This window comes from Callospermophilus lateralis, chromosome 10 (assembly GCF_048772815.1).
Source record: "Callospermophilus lateralis isolate mCalLat2 chromosome 10, mCalLat2.hap1, whole genome shotgun sequence".
Classification (NCBI taxonomy): domain Eukaryota; kingdom Metazoa; phylum Chordata; class Mammalia; order Rodentia; family Sciuridae; genus Callospermophilus; species Callospermophilus lateralis.
The window spans coordinates 12,380,809-12,404,116 of record NC_135314.1 but is presented as its reverse complement, the minus strand read 5'-3'; the positions used below and the strand labels follow the sequence as shown (position 1 = coordinate 12,404,116).

General features: G+C 42.7%; 1 protein-coding gene across 3 annotated transcripts in view; it reads right to left on the bottom strand.

Moving 5' to 3' along the window:
* The window catches only part of Tiam1 (TIAM Rac1 associated GEF 1), a 362,213-nt gene that overhangs the window by 120,564 nt on the left and 218,341 nt on the right, over window positions 1-23,308 (bottom strand). For all 3 annotated transcript variants that reach the window (XM_076867146.2, XM_076867149.2, XM_076867147.2), the window contains 2 exons: window positions 10,322-10,505; window positions 1,743-2,716 (listed from right to left, as the gene is read on the bottom strand). In XM_076867146.2, coding sequence (XP_076723261.2) covers window positions 1,743-2,705 — 963 coding nt within the window. In that variant the 5' untranslated portion in view covers window positions 2,706-2,716; window positions 10,322-10,505. The remainder of the gene's footprint in view (window positions 1-1,742; window positions 2,717-10,321; window positions 10,506-23,308) is intronic.

Sequence of the window (23,308 nt, the reverse complement as noted above, 5' to 3'; positions counted from 1 at the left end):
ATAAGCTTCATATTCAGTTGGTTGTTTTTTAATATATATATATATATATTTTTAGTAGACAATGGACTTTTATTTTATTTATTTATATACGTGGTACTGAGAATCAACCCAGTGCCTCACACATGCTAGGCAAGCGCTCCCCCACTGCACCACAACCCCAGCCCCCATGCTGAGTTTTTTGAAGCTCGGGTTCACTCTTTTTATCAACTTCATTTCTTAGATTTGGATACAAACACCAAACTACCCTGGGTCTATCAGGCCACACAGCACCACTAACAATGATGGAAAGTACAAATCTAGCAAGTTCCCCCTGCCTGCTTTCCTGAATACCAGTCACTACACTTTACAATTGTTCCATTTTCCCTGAAAGTCATTTTTACCCTCCTCCTTCTTCTTCTCACAGTGCTGGAGATCAAATCCAGGGCCTCATGTATGCTAGGCAAATGCTTTACCACTGGGCTCCACTCCAAACCCTGGCATCCCCACTTTGATAGACGAAGAAACTAAGGCTTCAAGACAGTGAATACCTGGCCCAAAGTTACCCAGGTAAGATGAGGTAAAGCCAGGAATGTGGCTTGGACACCATCAGCAATACTCGTCCACATGAAGACATGGTCTAAGGTCAAGTTCATTTAGCTCCCCCATGCCCTTCACCATTTTCCCATTCTATTTAGACCCCTGTGCCAACAGACTTGTAGCTCTGAAAGCCTAGTGCCACCCCTACTGTGCACGGCAGGTGCTGACTGCAGTGGTCTCTCACTCAATGACCAACCTGAAGCACAATCGACATGTCACTTCCCCCCACCTCAACATAATCCAAAATTCCCTGAACTCCCCCACAAGGAAAAATAGTACCAGAAAATGACCAAAATGTACAGGATTGCTTGATATTATCTAATGTTAAGTAACATTGCCAACTAAGCTAGCAGGTCCTCCTTTCATTAGTACACTTCTTAAATCTTTTAATTATGTGTCCACACCCACTGTCTTATGTACTAGACCCCAAAGCAGGGCAGTTGAGCATCCTTATCCCATTTTTCAGAAGAACAACTAGAAGTCAGGGTTTGCCCAAGGTCAAACAAGTTGGCTGCAAAGGAGGATCTGGAACCCACCCATGTTATTCCTTCCGCTACACCTCCCTCCAGAGATAGGGCTGGCCAGCATCGCAAGGAACAGGAAATTGAAATGGCTCCTGGTAAGACAGCAAGCCTGCCAACCCCAGAGAGAAGCTGTCAAGTGACCAGAGCCCGCCCTGAATTAAAGATCCCTCTTCAAATGAGCTGCCTTCAAACAAATTCCCACCTGCGGCAGTGAAGACAAGCTCTGAGTGCCTACAAAGCACCATGCCTATTTGTCCACAGAAAGGACCAAGCTAAAAGACAGCTCAGATCAGCGGGATGCTGCTGAAAAAGTGAGTTGAGAGGCAGTTTCCCAGTTTGAACTTGTCAGCTTCATTCTCATTCCTAACACATCACACACACACACACACCCCAACACACGCAGGCACCCACACACAGGCACATGCACACACAGAAGCATACATATACACACTTTCCATAATCTCCACCCCTTATCCACAGAGCTACAGAAAGGTGAAGTGGAAGCCACTCTAGGACAGTAGGCACCAAGCAAATAGGGGGAAGCCCAATTTAAAAGGTTGGGAAATTTCTAAGAGCAAAATCATGCACTTCAAGAGTCATGCATGGGTTCCCAAATATTGAAACAGATTTCAATCGCTTTACCTGAGTTGTTTTGGCTCTTCTGCCTTGCATGCTGTTGCTATGGTTAATTTGTGGGTTGGTGGCACCTTCTGAAAGACAGTGAGATTTCCTACAGGGAAGTGTGTTATAATTACTGTACGGAGCAGTCTCTTCGGCAGCAGCTGGTGGCATCTTATGGTTTGCAAGATCAGGAATATCAGACACCAAATTCCGACAATAGCCCGCAAATTTGCTCCTCGGTCCCCCGTTTGCCGTCACCCCAGAGTTTTTCTGAGCATACAAGTCATCCAGGGAATTGGCACGCTGACAGGTGCTGAGCTGCCGGGGACTTGCCTGTGTTTCCATCCCCCGAGCCTCCTCGCAGTCCTTCTCTTCCGCGGAACCCAAGATTTCTTCGTTGCTTGTTAAATGTTCTTGGCTCAGATCAGAGAGTGAGAATTCCAGGCTGTCCTCCCGCCAGATGTCTGCAGATTTGGAGCGTTTCTTCTTAAAGCTCACAGTCTCCATGAAAGTGGGCCCGTTGGATGTATAGGGATGCTGCCTCCTGTCTCCCTCAGCCAAATACGTAGCGTCATCCCCGTAAAGCCTGCTCTCCTCCGAGTCTGGCATGCTTTGCACGGAGGCTGCGGTGAGGACGATGCTGCTGTCTACGCTGGGTGTGACAGAAGAGTCGGTGTAAGACACGGGTCTCAAGCCCATATCTACTCGGTCCACCCAAATGGGGCTCCCGAAGTCCTCTAGGGTGCCTTCCTGGGAGAAGGGTTCCAAGCCATTTTCGGCCAGGGACTGGGGGATGCTCGGGGTGCTGCTGGATCGGGTGCTCACTTCGGAGTTCCTGTGGATCACCTTTCCCGAGGAGGCGTGCCTGGTCCGCCGCGTCTTGTGCGACAGGCGCAGCGAGCGCGACGTGTGCTTGCGCCCCAAGCTGGCATGCTTTTCTCCGTAAAAGTCATGGTCTACATTCTGACTTTCTGCGTTTCCCATGGTTTTATGGTCTGCAGCAAAGGGGGAGGGGGAACAGAGGGGATAACTGAGTTACTTTTAGAACAGGTAGAGTCCGAACACAGCACGCAGGGCGAGCAAACACCTTGGCTGCGGGGAGAAGGTAATGAACAACCCAACTTCTTACATGCCCCGGGGCAGTTCTGTGGACTTTTACCTGGTTGCAGATGAGAACTAGCATCATCTGCTGATGTTGTCCCTGGAGATGTGAAAGGTGCCTAAGTAGGATCCTTAGAGTGTTAGATTTGTCCCCCGAGGGCAGATGCCCAGGGACACCCAGAGTGCCTCTTCTATACAGCTGACAACTCCTCTATTCCTAAATCCACGATTATATGCTTAAAGTTCTACTCATATAATAAGTTGAAAACCCTAAAGTTCAAACCAATGTATCTACCAAAGGAGGATTTTTCTGTTTGGAATTAGGTCTGTATTCCAAAGCAAACAAACAAAAATTCAGAGGTGTGGGCTGGGGCTCAGCGGTAGAGCATTTGCCTAATGTGTGAATCCTTGGGTTCGAGACCCAATACCACATGAATAAATAAAATGAAGGTATTGTGTGGAGTGGAGAGGGATGGGTAAAACAAAATAAAAGCCCTGTTCGGCATCAGACTAATGGGTTTAGTTCCGGGAGCACATCCAACCTGCAAACATGAATCTGGTACAGAGTGCCCTGCAAACAGAAATTCCCATTATAAAACCACTAAATATCATCCAGTCTGTCTTTTGGGGCTATCCAGGTCAACTCAAATCCCTCCTTACTGTTTTCCAAGTCTCTGTTGCTGACCCAATAGCACAATTCTGTTATAAACAGCAGCAAAGAATAAAGTCTCCAAAGCTCAACAACCATGACTTCTCCTTGCTCCACAAGTCTGTCCCTCCACAGCAAATACACCCATGATAATACGAGAACACAGTGGGAAGGAAAGAGGGAAGACAGAGTAGGAGGGCATATCTCTGAACTCATTATTTTAACCAGCTACATGACTGCTCACTTATTTACCAAGCACCTACCACGTTCAAGAAGCCAGAGACAAAGCAGAGACACATTCCTCACTCTCATGAAACTGATAATCAGCCAGGGGAGGTAAAGCAATAAACAAGAAAGTAAAAGGCACAAGAACTTGCGGTGACCACTGCAGAGAGAGCAAAACACACTGGACGATAACATACCTTCATACTGGTTCAGGAATCACTCTGAAATTCCACTACTCAGTCTAAATGCTGTTTAAGGTCTCACAGCACAACTTTACTGAAATAAAATTTATGGCAAGAGGGAGGGAAAACCTCCCCTTACTGTTCCAGTGAGTTCAGAGGTAATTCATAAAGACACCAGATGTTAAGCTATTCCTCTGCTGGAATAGTCCCTACTAGGCCACACATCATAGGATTCTCAGAGGGAACTTTCCAATAAAGAGAATCTCCCTTTTGGTAGCAGAAAGTACATTTCAAAGCAATATGTTCACGCTTCTCTGGCTAGTATGTTTAAGAAGCAAAGGAAAAAACTCATTATAGAAAAAAATGAAAAAAAATCAACTGTCCACCTGTGACCACTGATGTTTATCTTAACTCCTAAGACAAGCATGGGCCACATTTGTCTTTTTACAAATCAAGCAAATAAATACACATTTCCGTAACACTAAAGGCCAGGAGCGATTTCTTAGAGTTCTTGATTTTTCAAATGTATAAATTAAGATGTCTACATATGGCTATGTAACTATGTTTTGCCAACAAATAATAAAAGAATAAATGATAGTCAGAGCCCCATTCTGAGAATCACATTCAAAAGAGGAGGTGGCTTGGGCAGTAGCTCCGTGGTAGTGCATACATGCAAGGCCCTGGGTTCAATCCCCAGCTCCGCCACATACATCCCCCAAAGAAAAGAGGAAAAAATAATGGTGAGATAAATTGACTGAAAGAACAGGCAAAACTGTCACCTCAAACTTGTTCAGATTTACCCTCCTCAAGCACACATATCAGAAGTTTGCTAATATAAATTGACAGACATATTTTCAGCAACTTTCTGGTTGGGTTCATTTCTGCCAACAGAAAACTAATCACGTTAAAAGCCTCAGAAGAGACTTCCTTGGGAAATGGCCCCAACCCTCAAGAATTACAGCACTCCATGCATCACACTGACGAGTCCGTAATATTAATAGCATTTTTAGTAGCAAGAGTCTTTTCAGGCAGCCAAGGTAGGAAGGAAGCCACTTTCATCTTCAGAACAAGAATTTAGAGACGAATGCCAAATCTCCTAAATCCTTACCAAGAGAGATTCTCAGGGGATGACCTAAGTACAGTGAGCCTTAAGTTTAAAGCCACGAAACTTAAGAAAAATAAGTTTCTAGGGGGCTGCAGGAATACCTCTTAATTTGAAAGCTTTTCCTGAAAGGTTAGGGAAAGGTCCGGTAGGGAACATCCATAGGGGGCTCTGAAATCACATACACATGAAAATATTTTTATAGATTGCTAATGGTCCCAGGTAGCTTTCACATTCCAGGGATAATTGGAGGTAGTGAACAAAATTTTAGTGCAAGAAAACTTTCAGTATTTAAACCTCGAGTTTGACTTCTAGACTTTCCTTTTTCATCTGTGCTCTACCTTCAGGCTTCACTGGCCTACCTCAGGGCCCTTGCTCATGCTCCTCCCTCTGACTAGAGCCCTCATCCTGTTCAGCATCTGTCTCGCTCCTTCCAGGTTCATCCACCCAATTGTCACCTTGTGAGGAGATCTTTCCTGGCCTGGCCTCTCTAAGGTGACAGCATCTCCTGCAGAAAACAACCCTTCTTATCCCTCCTCTTCTGTTTTCTTTCTTAGCCTGTATAATAACACACAATAGAGTTTAGTGACTTGTCTTTTGATTTTCTATTCTTCCCCACCAGAACTAAGCTTCAGGAGGGCTGAAAATTTGACTTGTCTTGTTTCCTGCTGCATCTTCAGTGGCTGAAACTCAGCCTCAAAAGTAGTAGGTGCTCAATGAGAAAAACACCCTGGGTGAATGAATGACAAAATGTTCTTCAGTGGCCTGACGGTTCATATTTGCTCACCATGTTCCTCGCCCTGCCTCCCGTCACCTCAGGGGAAATTAAGGGCTTGCTCCGGTCTGGTTCCACTTAATGCCTGCCTTCAGTTCCTCTCTTCCACCTTCTTCTGGAGCTGCCTTGCAGAAGCCTGGGATCAGGCTGAGGGTTGAGAGGCCACCCCTCCCCAGAGTCAGGGTGGCTAGGGCAGAACTAGCAGCCCCAAGACGATCTAAGGAAAATGAGGGGATGGACACAGCGGCCTGAGGAGCAGAGGTGACATCGAAAATGGCAGGGGGATCAAAAGGTTGAGAGATCACAGAGAAGTCCTAGGGTCAGAGACCAAGGATTAGAGGGTGAGCGTGTCTCTGCCCAGCTTGTCAGCACCAGGATCTCTCTGTTCCAGGGGTGAATTAGACTTTTCAGTGAGTAATTACACTACATGTAGTTTTTAAATCCCATCAAATTCAACACACAGAGAAGGAGCTACAAAGCCCCGTAGGGAACTTTATCAGTATGCACCGACATCGATTAGTCAGGGTGTTTCACACGTACACCAGGTAGGAGGTGATTTCTCAGGATGTTTCAGCCTTATGTAGTGAAATGATGGAGAACTATACACACAAAAATCGAAACGATGTCAAATTCCTGGCTAAGGCCTTTACTATAATTATGCAAGATGCAAACACAAGGAGAAAACTGGGTGATGGTTACCCCTTCTGTAAAAAATTTCTTTGAATCCGTAACTATTTTTTAAATAAAAATTTAAAACAAACCAACCAAGTCTTAATGAACTGCCATATTCTGACCAAATGAAATGTCAGTTTAAAAGTAAGGATTCTTCCTGAAGAAAAAGTACATGGATCACACATCTGCTCCCACCCTCCACCCCCGCCCTTTCTTTTTGGCTAAAAAGAACTGAAAAAGAAAATCCTCTGGTGCTGGGTGTAAGTCCACACACAGCCCAGACTCATTCTTCAGATGCCCAGAACATTCTAATGTAATTCCCATGAATCAAACAATAAGAAATACTTATTTATTGAACACCTTCTAGTGAATTGCTATCAGGAAATATAAAGCAAACATACACTGATGGTCCACAGTGAGTTGATTACTGCCGCAGTCTGGCAGATTACCTGGGGATAGAGCTTTTGTCTTAATAAATTAGTGAACAAAAATGAATTGTTAATATCTAGCACCAGCGGTATGGACTAAACTACCCTGGCCTATCTCACCTCCAATAACTGCAACTAAAAATGCTAGACAAAATGTAAACAAAAGCAGACAGATCGAGGAAGAGAGTCAAAACTCAAAGAACTACTCTTACAATAGTAGCTTCTTGTTTTATCCTTCCAATTCCTCACCCAGGCTTGCTCCAAGGGTGGACACCAGTATAGCTATGGAACAAGAAGCAAAACCATCAGGACAAGCCCTGTTGTTCTGCCCAGAAGAACTGAGAAAGATCCCAGCAAGCCAGACACCTGGATGTCAGAGAAAAGAGAACTGAAAAAAAAAAAAAAAAAAAAAAGAAAAAGAAAATCCTCTGGTGCTGTGTGTAAGTCCACACACAGCCCAGACTCATTCTTCAGATGCCCATGCATGGGACTGACTCAAAGCAAGATGGCAGAGGCCTTGAGAATGAACAGCCCAGTTCTCAGACTAACCCTGATGATGCAAGAATGGCACAAACCCAGAACAACACAGCAGAGACTTTGAAATCTGAACCAACATAAAGCCACCAATGATGAGGCAGACCTTCAGGTCTGAACCCAGGTGAGTGGAATGCCTACAAAAATAAAAACAACGAAATCAATATTCTCCAGGTGGTTTTAAACAGACCTGGAGTCCCATGACATAGTATTTGAAATGTCCACAAAGCATTTCAAAGAACCAAGAAAATTTAACCAGTTCCCAAGGATAAAGACAGTAGAAGCCAACCCCAAAGTGGCCCAGATAATGGAATTATCAACACAGACTTTTAAAGCAGTTGTTATAACTGTGCTCCCTGAATAAAGGTAAACACTCTTGAAACACTTAACTGCTTGCAATGTGTATGAAGGATCATTGTGAACATCAATGATGACACGAGTAGAGAAACAGAACACATATGAAAAAGAAAGGTAACATACAAAGTTTGGGTCATAAGTAGAAGCCTGTTTATGAGCCCATAGGCCTTTTCTTAACTTGAGAAAATCATCTGGGAATCTATTAGCCATGATGGAATGTTCCCTCCTACAAAAAACTTGAACTTGGAAAAGTTTGAGCTATCATTTATATTAGGGAATAAAAAGGTAAACCGTATATGATCCCAGATGTAACATGTATGCTACAATTTCCAAATCAATCTAATGTTATATTTTCTCAGTACTGCATGAGAAAGCACTCCAATAAATAGGAAGCCACCTCACAGGTCAAAGTTGCAGGCACAGAGAGCAAAGGAAAATCCGTCAGCAAGAGCAGATTGTTGAGGGGGAGAAGCGGGAGGAAAAGAAAAAAAAAATAAAATGGAATCTGGAAATAACTGCATCACCTTGAGGACTAAGGAGGTTTGAATTAATATTTTTATGGCTCAGAATGTCTAATTCTCTAAAGAAACCCAAGGTTCCAGTGGCACCCCCTAGCAGACACAGGATGATGCTCCACACCACAGCAGAGAAACAGGAGCAGTCCCCATGACCAAAGGCCAACCTGTGGGTCTTTGGACCAATACTTGCCATATTTGAGAGCAAATAATGGAAAAGATGATCTTGCAAATAATGGAAAAGAGATCCAACATCAGTGGAGCAAAATTTCTCCTATCAACAAGTGAAAACCTACATTTGAGATGCATTTCCAAGATACGAATCTCAAAGCAGGTTAAATTTTGAATAAGTAAATATTTCCCATACCTACACATGCAATGAATCTGTGAAAAAAGTTTTAAAATGACTATTCTGGATAAAGTGCTTTTGGGTCATTTCAATTTTCACAATACTTTCTTTTTTAAAAAATTTCTAAAGTTCCTAAACCAAACATGCAATTCATTTTTTTTTTTTTTCAGGAAAGAAAAAAAAAAAAAAACAGGCAAAACATGTTAACAGGTTTTGAGTCACTGAATTTGTTTCTTTTGTTTTGGCCCATTAAAGAGAGTAAGGATGTAGGCACTATGCCCACAGCTATGAAAGCGTGTCTCCAAACCTAAGCTCCAGACAGATGGCCTGGAGAAAGTACTCAAGATAAAGAATACACTATCTGGCTTGGAATTAATCCCTTATTTTTTAATATTTTCAATTTGTTTTTTTTTAGTTGTAGATGAACAAAATACCTTTATTTTATTTGTTTACTTTTTATACGTTGCTGAGGATCGAACCCAGAGCCTCACCTGTGCTAGACAGCGCTCTGCCACTAAGCTACAGCCTTTATTTCAAGAATACAATGGCACTTTGTTTGACCTCTCACTGCATCCGTGGCAGGGTGACCTTGACCCTTTCTGTTTTATTATAATCTTCCTGTGGCAGAGACCAGGTCTTATTATCATATTTATAACCTAAATTTCCTTAACTTTTAATTTGGGGGAGGACTTTTCATCATTGAGATTGCCTTAAAACAAGGGAACTCCAAATATAAAAAACATAAGATTTCAGTGCTAAGCCAGATAATCCAATTCACAGCATATTCAACACAAAAGTTAAGCATGAAGTCAAGGTTTCTCTGTTGCTGGTAAAGATAGTGAGATCCAGCCATAAGGCATGTTATGATGTATCTAAGTTATAATTATTAATAATATCAGTTTTCATTCCCCTGAGGTATTTAAAAACCTATTAAAATAAATGTAATCATTACCCTTCTCTGACTTGAAAACAGACCTCTGAAGCCGCAGGAGAAAGGATGGAATGTATTTATTTCAAAGTTAAATTTGAAGCAAAAATCACAAGACAACAGATTGCAAATTTAAAATTAGATTCTAGTGGGAGGTCTTGGTTTCAAGCCTGTTTTTTCCCTACTGGATGTTGCGCTTGAAGCAGAGGGGGAAAGAGCTAAGATTAAACTGAGACTAAGTTCTGAAAGTTTTTGCTAAATCGTTACAACCCATGAATAGAGTTTTGCCAAGTCACACACAAATACCTCTAACCCAAGAGACTAAACAAGAAAGTTTTACAACAAATAAAAGATGATCTTTGATTTAGAAAAGATTATTATTTTGACTGCTTATTTGTGCTTTTTAAAGATTATCCTAAGCAGAAACAAAATATATCCTTGTTCTGAGGATGGATTTTGAAGCTAGGTTTGCCTTTTTCAAACATAATCCAATATAAAGATGGTGAAACTCAGGGATAAAACATCCCGAGGGCAATTCACAGGGGAATAAAAGATCTCATAGGTACCTGCTTGGTCTTTTCCTTTTGTTTTAGGTCTAATGCTTTTGCTTTGTTGGATGGGTGTAACCCTAATCCAAGGAAGCGATTCCAGATTCTTTTTCCCATGAGCTACATACAACACAGCAATTTCGACTGTGATAAAAACGCAACTGTCCCACCGCCTTTGAAGCAGTTGTACTTGGTGCAGACACACAGAGGCTCAAATCCACACAGGCAACCTTACCTTAAAAGGCAACAGTGGTCCCCAGCCCAACTTGCCCCAAGAGCACTGTGGCATTTAGATATTGATGTTGGAAGTGATGTCGGCGGTTGGGGCTGGGGCTGGGGCTGGGGAAGGTGTCAGCACCTGCCCTCCTGCTCCGTGGCCATCAGGATCTCATCTGAGTCTGGGAGAATGTGCCAAAAACCTGGAGAGGAGAGGGTCAGAGGGGACAGAAAAACAGAAGGGAATGGTCAGCCAGAAAAAAAGGAAATGGGCATCTCCCATCAAGATCATCTGCATTAATTATCCCACATCAACCTGGGGTGCAATGGAACACAAAGTTGCCCCCAAAACCCGAAATCAGAGGATGCAACATTTAGCTACAGGTATAAAATGACAGGCTTAGTCAGAGAGATAAACAAAGGCCAGCATCCCCACATTGGTGGTCATAACTAGCCCTGCACACTTAAGTCATTTGGTCACTTTAGTCTGTTTCTGTAAGATGATGACATCGGATCACAGAAACAGGTTGCTATCGGGTGATTTCAATTACCCTCTCTTACTTTTCAAAGAATCTCAAAAGAGAAATGGAAGGCAACAAAGGAACCTCAGTTATTCTCAAACTACAGTTGCATTTAGATGGAAGTTGAAGAAAACACTAAAAGACAGAGGGAAAAAAAAAAGAGAGACCAACTGAAATCCATAGCCCTCCTCATCATATGCATGTTTTCTGAAGATGAAAACATCACATTCATAGAAAACTCATATGAAGAATATGCACAGAGAAAAATTCCAATTGTTATTTAACAGCAAAAGTAAATTGAAAAGGAGGGCTCCGAGAAAAAGCAGGGTTAATGGTCCTTTGATTCTTTTTTCTTTTTTCCAGTTGTTTTTAAACAGTTTGCCTTTTGAGGTGAAATTGGAAATGCAAAGGCAGGCAAAAAGGCCTGGAGGGTCTCTGTGAATGGCTTCGTTTCATTACTTTCCAACTGGACATTCCCCTGTGGACTGCCTGCTGCTGCCACCCACTTGCTGGTGGTTTCAGCAAGGTAGGAACAGGAGAGAATTGCCCACTTGTAGAAAAGAAGCTGAGAGAGGCAATAAGTAAATAAATTATACATCCACACGGAACAGAACAAGAAGTGAAGTTTCGCGCCTTCCTCATCTTGGAAAATGTGCTATTTAACCATGAAGCTAGTGACTCACGCTTGCAGGGGAAGGAACAGGAGTTCTAGCAATACCCCATCATTACCCCTACAAAACTTGCCCTTTCATGAGTCCCCCCATTGCTACCCTGTTCATTCCCTTTTCCTGGGCATCCTCTGTGAACGGCTGTCCGCAAATTTCCAAATTTTCAAAGCAGTCCCTGAATTGCTTAGAACTGGCAGAAATTAATAAGCAACAACCCATTTATATTGAAATGGACTCATTACAGTGCCAGCTGCCAATAATTTGCAAGGCTGGGTTCTTGCTGGCAAAGGGGCCTGCGGGCGGCTGTCCTTCCACCTGCACCACAGAGGCTGATGGTGCAATTTGTACACTATCAAACAGACTTCATTTTTTTTTTTTCTATCTATATTCTTCAAGTCCTTGAGCAAAAGAACTAAAGAAGAGGAAAGTTAACATTATGGAGTGTTATTTATGAAATACAAGGGAAAGCAACACTGATCAATGGGCATCTTTTATTATTATCATTATTATTATTATTATTATTATTATTACCATTATTATTATTCTGATTTGGGTAGAAACAAATTTTACCCATGACCTGGGCTGTGGAACTGATCCATGAGGTGGACAAATAGAGGCCTCCACATTTATTATTGTACAAGCAGCAGGTAAGCTAAGGAAGGCCCCAAGGCCCCACCAAGTACCCCATGATCCGTTCTTTTCAATGCTAGCTTCTATTTCTGCTGTTATTTAACATTTGTAAGACATGAAGAGTGTCCTAGGGGGTAGGCTAGTGTTATGGAGGCTAACATGACCTTATTTCATTGAAAATGAATCTGTTTAAGTTGAATGAAATCAATAGCCTTCAATTTGTTAGCAACGAATATGGTGAGTTAATTAACCCAGTTGGAAGATGCTGTGTGCTCAGTTTGCCACAGCACTCCCCGCCCCCCCCCCCACACACACACACGTGAGCCACGTTGATGAGTCCCTCTGTACCACTCACCTGCTTGCCTTACAGTAAAATGACATGCATACTCAATAGACGGAGTTTCTCAAGATCACTATGATTCACTCTCAACTCATACAGTAAGATTCTGGGTCAGGTGTCAAATGACCAGCTTTCACAGGGAAGTGTGAAAGGAATAACCAAAACTAATCTCAGCCTTCAAATACCTGCAAGAATGGGGCTCAGAAGCCCCACGGATCCAATCCTATGGCATGATTGACGAAGAAACCATGACATGTGTCAGAAACAAGTGCCCATGGCATCGAATCCCTGGCTTTTCCTAAAAAAGTCTGCTAGACCAGAATTTTTCTTTCTTCATCTTCAAAAACACCCATTTTTTTTTGTCATTTTTAAGTTCTTACAAGTTTCAGAAATCAAATTATATAGAGAAAAGTGTATTATACTTGGCCCACAAATACCCAGGTTCAATTACCAGACTTTCTCACTCTCTAAATTATGTGATCTTGGGCTACTAAATGATCCACTCTGAAACCACTAGGAAAAAAAGGATGTAGAAGTGTCTGCCTTACTAACACCCACCCGAAAGGATGTTTATAAGAAAGAAATTAAAGAATCACTTTAATTTAGCACCCTCAGCCATAAAATTCTACATAAGTGTGTTAGTTCTTTTCCTATTTGTCTTTTTTTAGTACCCAAGAAAGTTCCATAATTAGTGAATTAATGAGAATCAGGTAGTCTCCTCTACCTGAAACCTAAAAAAGGGAGAGAGGATGTAGAGATCTTGGGTCAAAATTCTTAACATTTATTTTATATGTAATAAGCACCAGAATGATTTGGTTTTTAGTCTTCAAGTTAGCTCCTGAATCAGTACTGATTGTATGGACAGATGGATGGATGGATCTGGGACACCAGAATATAAATTTTAGAAAGTTAAAAAATTAATCAGTCGTCTTTTTAATTTCTTTTAACTGTTACTTTCTTTCTGAAAAGACTCGAAGTGACTTCCAATGATATATAATTTAAAATAAAATAAAGGAAATTACTTCTAGAAAAAAAAGAGGGGGAAAAAATCGCAAAGGTAAGACCAAGACCAAGGACACGAAGGGTGCTGGTGTGCACCTTGTGGAGCCTCAAGCCATGTCACTGACAGGAAGCCTGTGACAGCCACCTCCAATGGGGAATGCAATGACCACTGCGAAGTTCACAGTGTCCTCACAAACTCTCAGAAGAAGGACACACGTCCTTGCTATTAGGATCCGACGGGAATTTCCACTGTGGCCCCCTGAGGCCACTGTGATAGGATGAACCATGTTCTGAACTTTGACAATTGATTGAAAAGAAATGACAATTCAGGGACAGCAGCTGGGAAGGAGAGGATAAGGCTGGGTGGAGAGGCTGCTGCTGCCTCCCAGGAAGCACTGTCTGCCCTCCATCCACAGTGCCAGATCCAGAGGAAGGACTGAGACCAGAAGGTGGGGCTCTCTGGTTCCCTTGAGTAGAGGTGGGTCCAGCTGCCAGATGGCCACACCCCACCTGAGGTTAAGGACAGGTCCACCCAGGGGTGTGCTGTCTGGCTTTTGGGAAAGCTGAGACTGCAGCTAAGACTCAGACATAGAGATGAGGTATCCACCTTCCCTCCTGACCCCTGGCAGCTCTGGGGCAGGGCCAGGACTCTCAGAAAAATTGATCTCTCAGCACAAATGAATGAGCCAAGAAAGGGGCCCCAAACTCCTATTCCATAAAGCATGAATGAACTGACTGTAGGCCAATTGGTGGGTTTTTGTTGTTATTGTTGTTTGTTTGTTTGTTTGTTTGTTAAAACAGACATTCCAAGCAGCCAAACAAAATCCCCCAAACTTTCCATATCCACGGATTGCTCTAATTTTCAGCAATAGTACTTCCTAATATACCCAAATGTATCCCAAAGTAACTAAGCAAGAAACATATTCATAGAATCAATACTTTTAAGCAGGCTACAAGTTGGGAGCTATCTACTAAAATCGTTTTAATTTTAGAGCAGTGAATCTTTGGCAATACTCGATCAAGTTCAGCTGGGACAGACGTTACCATATTTCTTACGAGTAAAGTCAGTGCATTTCAAAATGAAGTAATGTGTTCTACCCCAGCCCAGGGAGAGCTGCCATTTATGGAAAGCTCACTATCTGGCTCACACTATGTTAAGTGGCTTTAGGCCAAAACACTCAGATTCTAAGTTTCCCTAAGTTCTGGGTGTTTATCGTCTTGCAACTACTCTTAGACACCTCCAACCGGTGACTGCCAAAGTATTACAAAACCGAATCAGTCACTGCAGAGTTCCCTACTAGTGTCATTCTAGGGAATTTGGAAACCACCAGTCCCAGAGGGCTCTGCTGCACAGCTGGCCATCCAACCCGCGCCCCCCCATACCCCTGCAGCCTGACACTTTAGGCTCCTGGGAGGCCCTGGCCTGCTGAAGTGGACATACCATGAGACTCACATGATTTCTCAGAAACCCATTCCCATTTCTAAAAGCCATGAAGCTACTGCACACTTGAGAATCCCTTCCAACACTCCAAGAGCAGTGACCAGATCACAGCTTTGGGCTCTTGGTTCCTAAATTATCAATTTTGAATTACATCAAAAAAGCACTTCCCATTGTCACTGCGAGAGACTGTGGAGCATTTGATCCCAGAAGAGAATGGAAATAGAGCTGAAGGTAGCTCGCTTCTAATGCTGACCTCTGTCCTTTACTGCTGTGCCCAAGCTGCAACTTGATTTCCAGGGCGTTCCCAGTGAAAGAACTAGGTTAGCTGGGTGCCCTTAAGGAGAAAGAGGGAGAGGATGCTACTCTCCTAGAGGTGCTTTCAAGCCTCCTATAAAACATCACAGAATTGAATCCTTAAACTTCTTACCAAAGTTATGTTCTCAAGAGCACATCGAGATCTCCGTTTAGGAGAGACTTCAATTTAAAACCACTTTGCCCAACAATAAATTTTCTAAAATTGGGCCACCCAGGTGTCTTTCCCTTGGTAGATCTCTCTCTCATCATCCCCCTGCCCCACTGGGGCCCCAGGAGCTTCGCCATGTACAGGAAGAAACCATGTTTTCAGGACACACAGCTGGGATGGTGGTGGGTGAGGGGTGCTTCTCTTTCACTGTCAAAGATTAAAGATCCAGGAAGGGAACGTGAGTCTAATTCCCCCTGGTTTTCCAGGCCTGACATCTAGCCTCAAGCCAGCACGGAGACAGAGGGATCCCCAGTCTAAAGAAGATGGCCCTAGGTGTGTCAAGTGGAAAGGCACCCACAGGAAGTGAGTCTGGGCCATAGCACACGCTGCCCTGCCACTGAGGTCACTTGGCCAGGTGACCTGAATGTATGAAAGTGCGACCAACAATTCCATGATGGTCCCCAACTCCTCCAATGTGGACCCCCCTCAACCAGCTCCCTTACCATGCAGCTCTGGGGGAATCAGTCACAAACACAGTCAGGGTGTCAGGAGATCCCCTTCCCTCATCAGGAAGCAAAACAAGATAAGGTCACTATTCACTATGTCCTTCTCCAAACTTCCCCACAAGTCGCAAACCTCAGCCTGCAGCTGCTATCTAGAGTGGGAGGCCATCCTGGAATCAGGGAAGCACTCTCTGGGTGAGGCCACACACCCCAAAGGCTGGTGTGGCATGTAGGCCTATGAGCAATGCAGTCCGGGATTGCCGCCGTGACACAGAGGACGGGGGAAATACCACCAACCCTCTGAAGAGCTTGCAGTTGTGGGGGAGGGGTGACAAATCCACTTTACTGACCCCTCACACTTTGCATCTAAATGGCCGCCAGGGAAAAAAGCCCTCCCTCATGAACTCCTTCCTTCTTTGGTCCCAGCTCTTGCTGCACTTGGATTGGCAGGAAAGTGTGAGATTCTTTGAAGAGAAAAATGATTAGAGAGAGATATCAGCACTCCAGCTACCAAGGAGGTGGCCTCCAAGGCTGTGGCTTTGGGGATGCAGGAAAAGAAGAGATTAAGAAATACTAAGTATGTATGTGTGTGTGACTATTCCATTGGCAATTCCCGAAATAACCAAAAGGCACTGAGTGAGTGCAGTCCTGGCGAAACATGCTTGCCCTTCCCAGAAGTGAATCTCTCACATGTCCCTGAATAAGGCCACCGCTAAGCAGGTATTATGAGCACCCTGAACTTTGATATGTGTTCACGTCGTAACCTAATGGAAGAATTTTAATCAAGAAATAACTGAAACACTTTAGATAGCCAAGAGTCTTGAAATTCAAATGACTTTTTAAAAAAATTTTTAAAGGAATTCCTCCCAAGGATTTTCAAAATGGAGAGGTTTGATTCTTTACCTATGAGTCTCCATCTAAGTGAAGGACTATCTCAAATTTGAAGATGCTGTCAGAGGTGTTTTTGACAGAGCAGAGAATGTTCCCAAGGCCTGGTCCCTCCCTGGATGCCTTGCCCAAAACACTCCCTTCCACTCTCCTCATTTCCAAATGCAAGACACCTTTCACAATGACCTCAATTTTTTTATTTGGAAATCACTTCAAGTTACTTGGTAGTTATACAATTAAGACTACAAGCCCTAACAAGTTCAATGTAATTCCTTATTTCATTGATGCTAAGAACTCTGTGTTTTCACTTTAACATCTCTGGAATTGAATGTTTCTCACAATCATAATGGTGTATTCTAGTTTAATCAGCAGTGTTCTCTTTCCTTCCTAGTGAGAAATAAAAGTAATAAATATTAAATAAAAATATTTAATATTTAATAATAAATAATAAATAAAAATATTTCACACAAAGCTATCATCTTACAAATGATAGTTTTGTGTGAAATAAAAGCAAAATAAAGATAATTTCTAAACAGCTGTATTTATGACTGGCTAAAGTTGCTTGTGACTTGTTTGGATAAAGCAGAGTATCTAAATAAGAACTATCCTAATTGCTGCCCATTCAGTTCAGCCTAATAGACATTTATTGAGCACCTTGGGATAAGGAATTAGGCCATTTCCTAAGATACCTAAATCCATGAAACTGGTGGTCACTCATCCCCTCTAATGAGGCCAATCTGGCTTTATCAGTAGTGAATGGTGGAAGAAATAGATCCATTCTGCAAGGAGAAGCTATTAGTTGAGCCTGGTCCTGGAGGGCTATCAGGATTTGACTTGCCTTTTGAGGAAGGAAGGGAACAAACAAGGATGGGGAGGTTTATACTAGGGAGAGGAAAGGCAAAACAACTCCAAGAGAAGAGAGGGCTAAGAATAAAGACTGAGGGATGAAAGTACCATCAGCCCAGTGCTGTAGAGACAATTGCAGGAAAGAGCTGCAGCTGATAAGGCTAAAAGACTGGTCTGGGACCATGGATGCTCCAAGAGAAATCAGATGTTACTGAAGCCAGATTTAAAGTTAGGTAGTCAGTGTAGTCAGGTAAATCAGGTCTAATATCGAGTGAAATCGAAAATGGAGGCCATGCTGGGAATGACTCAGGGAAAACTCAGGACAACTCATGGAATGTTAATGAAGTCCTGAAAAGGCCCTAGGCCAAAGTCCACCTCAAAGAAATGTTAATGGAGCCCAGGAAACAGCCCCAACAGACTCGGAGATAGCCCATCCCAAAAGGTGATAATTAAGCCCACCTGTAGGCCTCCAACCTACATTCCATCACTGAAAGAACTATAAAAAGGGGAAAGAACAGCCCTTCCACGGATTCCACCTCTTGGGTCCCCTTCTTCCTCCGGGAGAAGTCTTTTCTGCTGTCCTTTAATAAATTTCTAATTTCTACTCTGACCTTGCCTCGGCGTGTGCTTTCTGGTGTTATTCTTCAACATTGGGGAAGCAAGAACTCGTCACCGGTCAACAGCGGTTTCATTACTACGGGTAACGGGAAGAGGTGATGGGCTTTTACTGTGGGAGTTACAAGATCAAACACGGTATCCACCTACTGCAGGGCTTGGAAGAGAAGGTGGAGCTTGTTGCAACCAATCACATGAGGTCGCCCAAATGGGTACCTTGTAGTAACGAGAATGGCAGGAGGGATCACCAGCATGTGGATAGCTGTTAGGAATGAAGGAGGGAGACGGAGGCCGGTCACCTCCAAGTTCCTCATTTGTCACCCGAAAAATCAGAAGGTGTCTATACACCCTTACCCTGAGGGCTAATGGAGCCCCTAGTTCGGAAGTTTTGTCCTTGAGAGCCAGAATCCACTATTAGTGAAATTACCAGATACCTGGTGTTCAGTCCACAAATGGTCTCAAAACAAGGGAAACAGGGTTGGAACCCACTAGACACCAAATTAAAATGTAAGACGTTTGCTTCAAATTTTGAATTTATTTTGAAGGAAATTTAAAATATCAAGTACTTTGGTACTTTGGCATCTTTTTTCTGTTTAATCTTTTACACACACACACACACACACACACACATACACATACACTTTTGCTCAGAAGTTATGTTGTGGCGTTGGGTCTCCCCACTCCCTGCCTGGGAAATAGTTATTACTCTGGACTGTCAGAAGGCTGGAATATCTTTTTATGAAAACAATGTTATCCAAAATAATAAAAGGTAGACTCTCCTTTTCCTGTATTTCATTTCTTTAATTTTTTAAATTTTTCCAAAGAACTGAAAGCAACGTTTAAAACATGCTGCTGTTGTACATTAAACAAAACTCTGCGATAACCAGTATTTAATGTATTAAAAAAGCTCTTTTTTTAAGAAAAACTTTAAAATTACTCTCCTGTCCTAGTTTAGGCTGCTACAACAAAAATACCTCAGACTGGGTGATTGACAACAGGAATGTACTGCTTACGGTTCTGGAGACTAGAAAGTCCAAGACCAATGTGCTGACAGATTCAGTGTCTGGTGAGGGACTGTTCCTCACAGGCAGAGCCTTCCGGCTGCATCCTCACATGGGGAAGGGCAAGCTGGCTTCACAGGCCTCCTTTACGGTCTGATCTCACTTGTGGAAGTGGAGATCTTGAGACCTGACTCCCATCACCCCTTAATAATTGCATCACACTGAGTACCAGATTCCAACACATGAATCTGGAGGGGATGCCAACACCAGATCACAGGAGCTCCCAAAAAGTTTAGATAGGAAGGACATCAAAACAGAGATGCCAATAATAGCCAAGTCCCTGTACATTCAAAAAGCCAAAACCAAAACCAAAAAACAACAAAACTCATCAAACAACTTGTGAGAGGCCAGTTTTATCGTAACCACATCTTTCATTGACCAAAGCAATACATGTAATAACAAATGCATTCAACAGCAACAATAATTTTAGTATAAAAATAAAATATGATGACTCCAGTTTGGTACTATAAAGTTAACAGTTAAGTCAGATTTGAGTTCAGTCTCCAAAACTCTCTTGCCTTCTGGGATACCCACTGTGCTCCTTACTCCCTGGGAGCCGTCTTATTATTTAAACAAGACTGTCAACTGCAAGCAATGCTCCAAGCCTTCACAAGTCAGAGTGAGATGCATTGGAATGCATAAGTAAGCAAGCCCAAGTGCCACTTCAAATAAATGCAGCATTTAAGGATGATCGCTTAACCTTTCTATAAGGGAGAAAATGAGAAGTCAATAGCTATGTGACACCAAGCGGATCGCAAGTGATGCTCTCACTGGTTGCATTAATAGCCAGACTGGCGGAGGCTGAGAGGGGAACGCATGGCATGAGGTCAGAACGAAGGCAAGAAAGAAATGGATTAACCACAGTCCAACCCTCACCGTTAGGTAGCAGAATACAACAGTTACTATTATGGTATTATGTAAAAATGTGGATGTGTAACCGATGTGATTCTGCAATCTTTGTAATGTTTTGAATAACCAATAATAAATAAATAAATAAATAAATAAATAAATAAATAAAAGTCAGTTGGTGGTCTGCAAGTGACTTTGCTTAACTACATCTGAAAAGAAATCCACGTTGCTTTGCCTTGCTCAAGTCAAAACCCACAGGCATCCTAATGGTAAGCATCATAAGGTTCTCTCTGTTGGGCCTTCCTTTTTCAATTAAGACAAAAGTACCACCGAATTGGCCCACAGAATGGCAAAATGGAACAGCAACCAAATCTCACCATCCAAAATCTAGTGCAAGATCTTTTTGGCTAAACAATGACTAACATTCATCCCAGCCAAATTACAAATTGGGAGAGAATAAAAAGCACATGAAGCAGTTGCAAGCTGGATTTTTAAAAGTAGAAGGAAAAAAAATACAACAACAACAAATCAAATACAGCACACATATGACCCTCCCTGAAGTCACAGAGGATAATCAGCCTCTTTCAGCATGAAGGCAGTTCCCGGGGAGTCACTGGAATGCTTGCAACAGTGATACATCAAAGTTCCCCTGCAGAAAAACCGATACATAAAATCACAAAGCAAATCTGTTTCTTGTATGACAGCAACTAGCTGGAAAAAAAAAACCTTGACATCCACTGCCAAGTAATATCTATGGGACCACACACAGAGCTAGTGAGGCAGACAGCAGGCTGCTTGGAATCAATGAGCACAGAGTCCTGTCCAGGGCACTGATAAGCACTGGCTTCATGAACATCACCATTCAATAAAACGTTTCTAAGCATGCCCACCTACACAGTATCTCTGTATGTCATCACTTCTTGATTTAATCAATGTATAAATTACCTATATGAATGCCCGCTCCAACAAAGTATGCACACTCTGATTTTTGTGTATCTGCAAGTATATTATTGATTTGAACCTAATACTCTGTAGAAACGGAAGTGCAAAAGAGGAAAAAAACTTCTGAAGTTTCCTTTCCGTGTCCTAATGAAATCATCTTCACATCCATCCAACAGTAAAAACCACCAGTTATGAAGCAACATCACATAAGGCCAAAATCACCCAGAACTTTCAGAAGGTAACACTACCATTCAGGAGCCACATGGTGAAAACCTTAAACTGCTCTGAAATTATCTACGGAGAGCCCTAGCTCCCACTAGGGCCCATTAAATTATGTTTTTGCAACAAAGATAGTAGCAAATATTCCTTCACCAGTAGCTAATGAAACAATGTCATACATAGAAAAATAAAGTAAGACAGAAGGATTCATCCCCACCCACCCCACAACAGTGTAACCAGTCAAAATTGGCCAAGATGTAGTAAAGCAGAAAATGTGTTTCCAACCATAAATGCATTTTATAGTGTGATTAATTTCAGACACTATCAGAATAAGTGCCAAAAACTTTCAGTTATATAGTCTGAAAAAATAAAAGCTAGCAATGAAAAATCATTTAAAAAAAAAAAAAAAAAACTTGGTTTAGGTTAAACAAATCTCAGGTCCTCAAAAATGAGAAAGAAAGGATTCGTCTTCCAGAAGAAATCTTCTGTCTCTGCCCAACTTCCAACCTAGATGGTCATTGCTGGGGGAAAGGGCTTTCTGGCCGTGGCCTCCAGTTGGCATCTGATCCAGCTACCTGCACTTCTCCAACCAACACTCCTTCCCTGAGTTCCATGCTACTCCTTAGATATTCCTCTCACCCCCACTGGAGGTTCTGCCCACCACCTTCCATCTGGCTCTTTCCATGCTGTAGTTTTCTCTTTCCCAATTTATCTGGCTCACCACAAATCCTTCTTTCCACTCTCCTGCTGGACACCACCATGGGGGCCACCCGCTGGTAGTTCTAATCTGAAACCACATTTAGGGTCTAAACATTCCACATTTATGATTCCACCCCAAAAGGCAGCACGACTCGTGAATATCACAGAGACTTTGGATTCAGACAGACCAGGTTGTGATATGCCATTTATTGAATCAGTGGCAGTAAACCTGATCGTTGGCTTCCATATGAACCTCTGTTCATCTGCAGGTCTGGGCTGCGGGTTAGGTGAGATAGGGAACTGAAAACATGGATCCTGTGTTTTTATTGGGGGTTTCATGGGTTATGATTTCTTTCTTTCCTCCTTCTCCTTCCTCAACTCCTGTTCTTCTCCCAAAATTCCTGAAGGACCTTCCGAATGCTAATCCCCATTGCTATCCCTCCCCTCTTTCATTCCCCAACCATCGACTGCTTTGCCAACTAATGTACCTTTGAGATGCATTCACTGACCTCCAAAAATGCCACCACTCCAATCACTGCTCTGCTGACTGAGGTACAAACACCCACAGCACACACAGCAGACGGGAGACCCACGGGAGACCCACGGGAGTCACTGAAAGATCTACCTGGGAGGTTACCAAGGGCAGGGAAGCAGGGCAGATTAATAGTAAAACAAAATTTGAAATCTGCATGATTTTTCCAAAGATGGAATACGTATCCTCCCCCCACCAAAATGTCATGTGTGGCGATTAGAAGCCCATACTCTCTCTCTTTGTTGTTTTTATTTGTTCCAATTAGTTATACATGACAGCAGACTGCATTGTGATTCATTTTACACGAATGGGGGCCTTTTTTATTTCTCTGGTTATTCACGATGTGGAGCCACATCATTCCTACAATCAGACATTCAGTCCATTCTGTCTTGATGCATATCTGATCCTCAAAGATTTTCTTTATCACTTTTTCCCTCTAAGTCCTCATGATTATCAATGATTCCATCATTTGTCTTAATCCTTCTCCTCAGGTCGGACCACAAGTTCCATGAGGGAGTGGACCACAGCTCAGTACTTTCAGTCATAGTGCTGGATGGCACATGTCCCTCTGTATTCATTCTCTCTCTCTCTCTCTCTCTCTCTCTCTCTCTCTCTCTCTCTCTCTCTCACACACACACACACACACACACACACACACACACACATAAGGGGAGACTACCGTACTTGAACTAACAACAAGCACCATACCCTCCTCCTACAGATCGCTTCTCCAAGACCAAGGCAATACCCTCAAATATGAGCCAAAGGAAGAAACTGCAGAGTTTCT